Here is a 10,407-nt window from a genome sequence, read left to right on the forward strand (position 1 = left end):
GATAAACGTATCGTTTCACTTACACGTCATAAAGTAAAGTGTCTTTACCTCCTTAAATGCAATTGCTTTTCAATGCAAACAATCAGCATAGGAATGTTCGTAGATTTTTTCAATTCTATGGCTAAGCATTCGAATCTTGCGGCGGTATACCAAAGTAAAGACGCTCCAAATATACTTATGCACACATGTGCGGCACATTGAAAACTGAGGATGGACTGGTGCATGTATATTATAACATTCACCGGCGTATAATTAACGCGAAACGGATATTCCGCCTCACACGGGAAGGAACCGGGCAAAATTGCAGGTCCAAACGAAAAAGCAGTCGCGGTCAAGTACATACACGCCATCGAACTCCCATAAAACACGCTGCATCTCGCGATATACTTGCAGAAAACCTCCCGTTCGTATTGCTGCGCCTCTTTAATATGGTCTATCATTTGTTCGATCACACGCTGTAATCCATAATTAAAATAAATACATATTTTTCACAAAATTAGATATTAAAATATGCCGTTCAAAAGTCTTGAGACACTTTGATTTCGATATTCAGAATTTTCGTTCATCAAATTGCATAAAAAGGAAGTAGAGAAATTGATAATATAATATATTTTATGAAATCCTTGATAAAGTAGTGTACTTTTTTTAAATTTCTTGTAAAATTTTAATTTGAGGGAATTTATGAACTAGTAATACACATTGAATACAAAAATACTATCTAAATTTTCAATCGTAAATCTTCGATTTTCACAGTATTAAGTTCACTTTTCTCAAAGCTGGTTTTACGTACAATCTGAACAATACAAGAATAATTGATGAAACCACCAAATCGAGAGAAATTATAAAAGTGAATAGGAACTTACTTGCAGAGACTTGTAATTGACCGAGCATATAATAGTCTGAATCATAAGTTGACTCACACCCAGACCCAGACAGACAGATTCAAAAACAATAATTATATCGTCTGAATGCACATAAACCGAATATAGCAAAGCCAGGAACAGCATGCAGGCGTTAATAACGCTAATAATCCGCAAGACTGCGTAAACAAGAATTCGTGTTCTGCTGCTGGTAGATAGCGGCCAACAGAAAGACGAAACTACGCTAAACCAAATAATGTTGATNTATAAGTGGTTTACTATATAAAAATAACGTACACAGTTCAATAAACAATTTCCAATAATGAATTATAATAATACGAGAAATATAAAAATTTGAGGCTCAAGATATTATTGATATATCAATATTCATTAGCCTTTACCAATCGATATATAAATTAGATTAATCTATGTGAGAATCGTGGAGTGTCTTTTGTCATTTCTTAACTATATGTAGGTCTCGATAGTATACTTCGTGGTGTATGTATTAATTACATATAGGTATGATGAGACACATTGGCACAGTCTCCGTGTAAATTCACTTTCATCTCACAATCTGAGAAAAGTCAGTTAAGTTAACATAAGTGGAGCATAATGTCATTGGTTATCGATATCTTATAAGACGTGTAAGTATAGAATATGCATCATTCGTCAAATTATACATCGTTTGATTCGTCTCGTCGAACACATTACATTTTCTCTTGTCATCTATCGCGGAAACTCCTAGTTCTCTTTTAAATTGACCGTACCTTGACCATAACATTCCACTAATTAACTAAACTTTTAATACTATACGTGAGTTATTGGAAAGATTAGATTATAGACAAGCAAAGAGAGTACTTTCCTTGCACTCGCTTCTCTCCGGCATTACATTCCCCTTCAAAAGGCTTAGATACTTTTATTTTTAATATTCAGTATTTGTCATGAATTATCATGTCTATACTTATGTACGTTATATACATATTTTATAATATAACATAATATAATATAATATACATTATATTATGTAATTAATATATTAATATATTATATTATGTAATTAATTTATTAATATATTATATTATGTAATTAATATATTAATATATTATATTATCTAAAAAATAATTAATATATTAACAGAGTCTTGATTATATGAAGTATATTTATTCTATTTAATTACATTGTATGAATTGTATTTAATTTTAATTCAAAATTAAATGTAAATAAATATATTTTATATTTAATTTAATTTTATTGTGCGTATGTATCGTAACATAATATATACAATATATTTTATTACATATAAGAATTTTTTATTGTATAAAATATATTTTGTATTTATTGTATGTATTATATTTATTATAAAAACCACACATTGTGTATATAATTTATACTTCTATATTGTACTATTTTTATTATACAAATATTGCCCTATAATTTCTAAATGAGAATGTACCTGCTATATTAGTCAACAAAGAATCTCTTGCATTGTCGACATTACTGATGACAAAACTCTTCTTGAGAAAATACACCTGCATAACTCAGAAAAGAACTAGCCGACCTATACACCAAAGAGCTTACAGAAAAGAAAGATAGAAAATCTGATACATAAATAACGTGTCGTGTAGCAAAAGAACTTTTGCTACATAATGCTTTTCATCTGTTACTGGAACGTTCGAGATCCACGTATAAAGGCAAACATCTTTTTCCAATTTTATCTCAACTGCAATGGAACACCACATCACCCTCTTCATCAAAATCTGGCTTAACAGACATATTCTCATTGGAAAACTAAGTTTTCTGATTTTCTTTATTACTTTGAATGTGCTTTTTGGTAAATTTAAGAGCTACAGGTATTGTTATAACTCTTTCCCCAATCAACTATTCTAGTCACCTTCTGCTCACATCGAGCAAATTTTTGTCAAAGTTTTGAACTGTCTTTCTTTTCCCCTTTTCTATACACCAAACATTCTAACTATATTAGCAACAATTTTCAATCTCACCCCAACAATGATTTTCTCATTATTCTTGACTAGAATCTTCCATCATTAACACACACATAATCTGCTAAACTGGCTGCATAGCTACATATCTGGTCATATTCAGTGCGTTAAATATTGAGGATTTCTGTCTAAAGTCACTGGGAGTCACTTGTTTTCTTTTAATTTTATTTATTGTCAAGGTACAGGCAAAAACTATTGTCAAGCACTTGAAAACATTAAATTTCTACTCTTCGTGGGTGATCTAAAGATTTTTAAAATAATTAATTTATCCTCAAGATAATATCAATAGACTTAAACTCTGATTTAGAGCAAATCTCATAGTTTTAAAAAAAATCTTGTGTTTTCTCTGTATAAACTTTTAAATTTCAACCTTTCCATTGTCTCAATAATGTAAGAAACCTAAGTGCAATTATTACTCTGTTACTAGTAAGTAATACTCTCATTTTCACAGAACATATAACACGAGTCATTGCCATTTCCTCTAGAAAGCTAGGATTCATCAAGCATAGCTTTTTAATAATCCTCACAGTCTCATTAGGCTATGCTTTATCCTTGGGCTTCTCTATCTTGAATATGCTTCCATCATCTGGTAACATCATATTGCTACTTAAAGTGCAATAGGATTGATGAATTTAACACTAATTTCTTAAGTTCCTAGCTTATAAAGCTAGATGTCCTATTAACTTTCACAATCACGATTATATCCCTATGTCTAGATATAATTTCCATCCACTTATGGTCAGGCAATATATCACTGAAATTACTTTTTTAATTAAAATCATAAAAGGATTTATCAATTTTTACAACCCATCCTATTTCTCCAGATCTCTCCCTTTTCTATCTTGTTTTATTCATTTAGATTTAACTATATTAACATTATGAACTTATGTAATCTGGGTAATAGATTATGCAATAAAGTCAACTTTTTTCCATCTCAAATTGCCTCTTTAAAAAAGAAGCATACAAAAGACAACCCCCGTGACACCTAAATATAACTGATATCTTTATTATTTACAACTACAGTTATGCACAATGTTTGTTTTTTCAATCCATCTCTTGCTCTATCTCGAATTTTTCCATCATTTTCACCTATTTCCGTGGCTGTTATATTTATTTATTTCACCTATACTTGTTTTATCTCCATCTCACTTTTCTTACGGTCTATCTATAGATATAATGTTATTCTATCAATTTTTCAACCCGACGTTTACTCTTTCTATACTTTTTCTTTCCTTTTTTTTTCGTTCTTTAAAAGAGATTTTCCCATGTATTTCAATAAATTAAATTAAACTAAATTAAATACTCTGTATTCACAAATAACGATTGTCACTTGTTTTTAGTTAAAAGGCATGTTAAAATGTATGTACATACTTAACCTTATCTTCACTAGTTAAAGTGAAGTTCAATTCAAAAAATAAAATTAACTATTTGATGAAACAAATCGAATGCCGTATTATAATTGGAGAACGGGCCATTAGCAACTAGATTTGGTCCAATCGCTGCGGCGATATGATAATTGGTAACCAATACTGCCACAGATGCATATAATGTATTATTACATTTGTAAATTTAAAAAACATTCTTCGCAGAATATCAAATGTAAAATAATAACAAGAAATTTGTTATCTGTAAACAAATATAAAGATAATGATTTGCCGTACTTTACTACGCAATTCGTGAATATAATTTTCAAGTCATAAAATATAGAATAACCATTAATGTATGCGTATAATAATTGATAAACAAATAGCTAATGTAATCCGTCATAATATTAAATACGTCACATAATATTTTATAAACATTTATATATTTATATTTATATTACATGCTATTTTAAAAAGTGATAAAAATAGAGTGAATTATAATACTTAATTCCAGTTTAAACCTAAATTTTACTTATCTTTAAAAATTTTTATTATATGTAATAAAAATAGTATAAACGAATTTTGAAAATGATTCACTGATTTTAATACATACCTGTGCACGTACATGCTTATGAATACGAACCGTGATTTTTCGAGGAACCTTAGATTTGTTATATTCGTATTTTCTTTAGTACGTTACATTGATTCATTTTATCTAATTTAATAAAAATGTTTCGAAAAGTAAGTTAAAAATACGCTATATAAGATACAGAGCTTTCTAAATTAAGGTGCAAAATTAATAATATGAAGTTGTTTTTAGGTTATTTCGCAAGTTCGAAATGTCCGAATAACTAAGAGTAAACAATTGTATTGTACTAATGTGGAAGATATGAAATTAGAGAGAAGAGAGTTACAAAATTTCATAATATTTATAATACATTAAGAGTGATCTAAATTGTAAAGAGAATGTATTAAATTTTTAAATCGAATTGAGGTTAGTAGTTTCATTAATTTTTTTAAATTTTCAAATAAAAAAATTATAAAATGTTGTATAAATATTAGTATACTAGTTGTGAATTGGAAATAATTTATTGTTAATAAAAAGTGAATTTCAATTATTTGTACCATATATTTTGAAATAAAATAATATTATAATAATTACAATTAAGTATTTAAAAAAAATTCAGCTATATTTGTTACCAACAAACTAATTTGTAATAATATATTGATAACATAAATTGCTACACATATAAGGTACAAAGAAATATTTAGATTCATTAAGAAATTTATGAAAAGGAATTAATTTTAAAATTAAATTTTATGTATGTAAATATATATAGAATCATAAATTAATTGAACACATCTTACGTTTTGGAAGTTTGAATATAAACATTTAGACTGTATAATTTAATTGAAAGTCCTAAAGAACTGGCAGAAAGAGAAAAACAAAATATTTTGATATATATAATAATATTTCGATATATTTAAGTTTATAAAAAACACCAAATTAATAAAACCTAATATGCTTGCCTTTTCTTTTTTGGTTAATTTTAAATTTCTTTATAAAGTGATTTTTTTATAAAAACCATATTATATGATTGTATTGATATAAGATTTTGACAAGTTTTTCTAAGCAATGTTTCCTACATTTTTTTGTATATAGACATTTCAACTTCTGTAATTGAATATCTATATTTTTATATTAGTCTAGGATATTTAATCTAGAATTAAGAACATTTCATATGAAATAATTGTTTCTAATCAGAATTACTTTCAAACTAAATTTGAAAGTAAATAAATTTGGAAAAATATGTTTGTTACTAGAAAAATGACTTCTGTTTATCATTTACTGGCCTAGATCTATTCAATGTACATATGTATCCATTATTTTATTATCTATCCATCATTAGTTATTGTTGAATAAGATTTAAAACTATTATTTAGATTGATATGAAGTCTATTGATATATATCTACAATTTTAACTTTTTTATATATTAATTTTTTATGTAATAATTTTATTGAAAGTTTAATAATTTGAGGATGATTACTGCTAAAATATGTCAACTTTATTTCATTTTATAGTTTAGTANATATTTTATTACATATAAGAATTTTTTATTGTATAAAATATATTTTGTATTTATTGTATGTATTATATTTATTATAAAAACAACACATTGTGTATATAATTTATACTTCTGTATTGTACTATTTTTATTATACAAATATTGTCCTATAATTTCTAAATGACAATGTACATGCTATATTAGTCAACAAAGAATCTCTTGCATTGTCAACATTACTGATGACAAAACTATTCTTGAAAAAATACACCTGCATAACTCAGAAAACAACTAGCCGACCTATACACCAAAGAGCTCACAGATAGAAAATCAGATACATAAATAATGTGTCGTGTAGCAAAAAAACTTTTGCTACATGATGCTTTTCATCTATTACTGGAACGTTCGAGATCCCCGTATAAAGGCAACATCTTTTTTCAATTTTATCTCAATTGCAATGGAACATCACATCACCCTCTTCATCAAAATTTGGCTTAACAGACATATTCTCATTGGAAAACTATGTTTTCTGGTTTTCTTTATTACTTTGAATGTGCTTTTTGGTGAATTTAAGAGCTACAGGTATTGTTATAACTCTTTCCCCAATCAACTGTTCTAGTCACTTTCTGCTCACATCGAGCAAATTTTTGTCAAAGTCAACCTGCTCTTAAACCTTTTGAACTGTCTTTCTTTCCCCCTTTTCTATACACCAAACATTCTAACTATATTAGCAACAATTTTCAATCTCACCCCAACAATGATTTTCTCATTATTCTTGACTAGAATCTTCCATCATTAACACACACATAATCTGCTAAACTGGCTGCATAGCTACATATCTGGTCATATTCAGTGCGTTAAATATTGAGGATTTCTGTCTAAAGTCACTGGGAGTCACTTGTTTTCTTTTAATTTTATTTATTGTCAAGGTACAGGCAAAAACTATTGTCAAGCACTTGAAAACAGTAAATTTCTACTCTTCGCGGATGATCTAAAGATTTTTAAAACAATTATTTTATCTTCAAGATAATATCAATAGACTTAAACTCTGATTTAGAGCAAATCTCATAGTTTAAAAAAAAATCCTGTGTTTTCTCTGTATAAACTTTTAAATTTCAACCTTCCCATTATCCCAATAGTGTAAGAAACCTAAGTGCAATTATTACTCTGTTACTAGTAAGTAATACTCTCATTTTCACAGAACACATAACACGAGTCATTGCCATTTCCTCTAGAAAGCTGCGATTCATCAAGCATAGCTTTTCAATAATCCTCACAGCCTCATTAGGCTATGCTTTATCCTTGGGCTTGAATATGCATCCATCATCTGGTAACATCATATTGCTACTTAAAGTGCAATAGGATTGATGAATTTAACACTAATTTCTTAAGTTCCTAGCTTATAAATCTAGATGTCCTATTAACTTTAACAATCACGATTATATCCCTATGTCTAGATATAATTTCCATCCACTTATGGTCAGGCAATAGAAAAGGATTTATCAATTTTCACAACCCATCCTATTTCTCCAGATCTCTCCCTTTTCTATCTTGTTTTATTCATTTAGATTTACAACTATATTAACATTATGAACTTATGTAATCTGGGTAATAGATTATGCAATAAAGTGCACTCTTTTCCATCTCAAATTGCCTCTTTAAAAAAGAAGCATACAAAAGACAACCCCCGTGACAACTAAATATAACCGATATCTTTATTATTTACAACTACAGTTATGCGCAATGTTTGTTTTTCCAATCCATCTCTTGCTCTATCTGGAATTTTCCCATCATTTTCACCTATTTCTGTGGCTGTTATATTTATTTATTTCACCTATACTTGTTTTATCTCCATCTCACTTTTCTTATGGTCTATCTATAGATATAATGTTATTCTATCAATTTTTCAACCCGACGCTTACTCTTTCTATACTTTTTCTTTCTTTTTTCTTTGCGTTCTTTAAAAGAGATTTTCCTATGTATTTCAATAAATTAAATTAAACTAAATTAAATACTCTGTATTCACAAATAACGATTGTCACTTGTTTTTAGTTAAAAGGCATGTTAAAATGTATGTACATACTTAACCTTACCTTCACTAGTTAAAGTTAAGGTCAATTCAAAAAATAAAATTAACTATTTGATGAGACAAATCGAATGCCGTATCATAATTGGAGAACGGGCCATTAGCAACTAGATTTGGTCCAATCGCTGCGGCGATATGATAGCTGGTAACTAATACTGCCACAGATGCATATTATGTATTATTACATTTGTAAATTTAAAAAACACTCTTCACAGAATATCAAATGTAAAATAATAACAAGAAATTTGTTTTCTGTAAAGAAATATAAAGATAATGATTTGCCGTATTTTACTACGCAATTCGTGAACATAATTTCCAAGTCATAAAATATAGAATAACCATTAATGTATGCGTATAATAATTGATAAACAAATAGCTAATGTAATCCTAAATACGCCACATAATATTTCATAAATATTTATATATTTATATTTATACTACGTGCTATTTTAAAAACTTATAAAAATAGAGTGAAATATAATACTTAATTTCAGTTTAAACCTAAATTTTACTTATCTTTAAAAATTTGTATTATATGCAATAAAAATAGTTAAACCAATTTTGAAAATGGTTCACTGATTTTATCACCACGTGTTCCCAAATACGCAGCTGTGTACGTTCATGTGCATGCTTAAGAATACAAATCTTAATTTTTCGTGGTACCTTAGATTTATTATATTCGTATTTTCTTTAATGCGTTACATTGATTCATTTTATATAATTTAATAAAAATGTTTCGAAAAGTAAGTTAAAAATACGCTATATAAGATACAGAGATTTCTAAATTCATGTGCAAAATTAAAATCATGTGATTATTTTTAGGTTATTTCGCAAGTAGTTCAAAATATCCGAATAAATAACAGTAAATTTTATTGTACTGTTAATGTGGAAGATATGAAATTAGAGAAAAGTAAGTAACAAAATTTCATAATTTTTATAATTCATTAAGAGTCATCTAAATTGTAAAAAGAATGTATTAAATTTTTAAATCGAATTGAGGTTAGTATTTTCATTAATTTAAATTTTGAAATAAAAAAAGTATAAAATATTGTATAAATATTAGTATAGTAATTATGATTTGGAAATAATTTATTAACAAAATTTATTGTTTTTAATAAAAAGTGAATTTCAATTATTTGTACCATATATTTTGAAATAAAATAATATTATAATAATTATAATCAAGTATTTAAAAAAAATTCAGCTATATTTGTTACCAACAAACTAATTTGTAATAATATATTAATAACATAAATTGCTTCACATATATGGTATGAAGAAATATTTAGATTCATTAAGAAATTTATGAAATGGTATTAATTTTAAAATTAAATTTTATGTATGTAAATATATATAAAATCATAAATTAATTGAACACATCTTACGTTTTGGAAGTTTGAATATAAACATTTAGACTGTATAATATAATTGAAAGTCCTAAAGAACTGGCAGAAAGAGAAAAACAAAATATTTTGGTATATATAATAATATTTCGATATATTTAAATTTATAAAAAACACCAAATTAATAAAACCTAATATGCTTGACTTCTCTTTTATGGTTAATTTTAAATTTCTTTGTAAAGTGATTTCTTTATAAAAACCATATTATATGATTGTATTGATATAAGATTTTAACAAGTTTTTCTAAGCAATGTTTCCTACATTCTTTTGTGTATAGACGTTTCAATTTCTGTAATTGAATATCTATATTTTTATATTAGTCTAGGATATTTAATCTAGAATTAAGAACATTCATATGAAATAATTGTTTTTAATCAGAATTACTTTCAAACTAAATTTGAATGTAAATAATTTTGGAAAAATATGTTTGTTACTAGAAAAATGACTTTTGTTTATCATTTACCGACCTAGATGTATTCAATGTACATATGTATCCATTATTTTATTATCTATCCATCATTATTGTTGAATAAGATTTATTTTTTATGTAATAATTTTATTGAAAGTTTAATAATTTGAGGATGATTACTGCTAAAATATGTCAACTTTATTTCATTTTATAGTTTAGTA

At 26.6% G+C, this 10,407-nt stretch overlaps 2 protein-coding genes across 4 annotated transcripts in view; one reads left to right on the forward strand and one right to left on the reverse strand.

Annotated features, from left to right (window-relative positions):
• Positions 1-26: 26 nt before the first annotated feature.
• On the reverse strand, positions 27-2,395 carry LOC122529134. Its single transcript, XM_043654943.1, has 3 exons — positions 2,314-2,395; positions 864-1,138; positions 27-455 (listed from the first exon to the last, which is right to left on the reverse strand). The coding sequence occupies exons 1-3, from the start codon at positions 2,393-2,395 to the stop codon at positions 45-47; spliced, it is 768 nt and encodes a 255-aa protein (XP_043510878.1). The 3' UTR covers positions 27-44.
• A 2,423-nt stretch (positions 2,396-4,818) lies between these two features.
• The window catches only part of LOC122529177 (single-stranded DNA-binding protein, mitochondrial), a 7,056-nt gene continuing 1,467 nt past the window's right edge, over positions 4,819-10,407 (forward strand). The window contains exons 1-2 of one of the 3 annotated variants that reach the window (XM_043655026.1): positions 4,819-4,965; positions 5,045-5,129. In XM_043655026.1, the coding sequence (XP_043510961.1) occupies positions 4,954-4,965; positions 5,045-5,129 (97 nt within the window). In that variant the 5' untranslated portion in view covers positions 4,819-4,953. Of the gene's footprint in view, positions 4,966-5,044; positions 5,130-8,940; positions 9,118-9,196; positions 9,285-10,407 lie in introns of those variants that run through there. The other 2 variants (XM_043655017.1, XM_043655009.1) reach the window with 2 other exon arrangements.

The sequence above is a fragment of the Frieseomelitta varia genome, unplaced genomic scaffold, assembly GCF_011392965.1.
Source record: "Frieseomelitta varia isolate USP_RPSP 00005682 unplaced genomic scaffold, Fvar_1.2 scaffold_131, whole genome shotgun sequence".
NCBI lineage: Eukaryota > Metazoa > Arthropoda > Insecta > Hymenoptera > Apidae > Frieseomelitta > Frieseomelitta varia.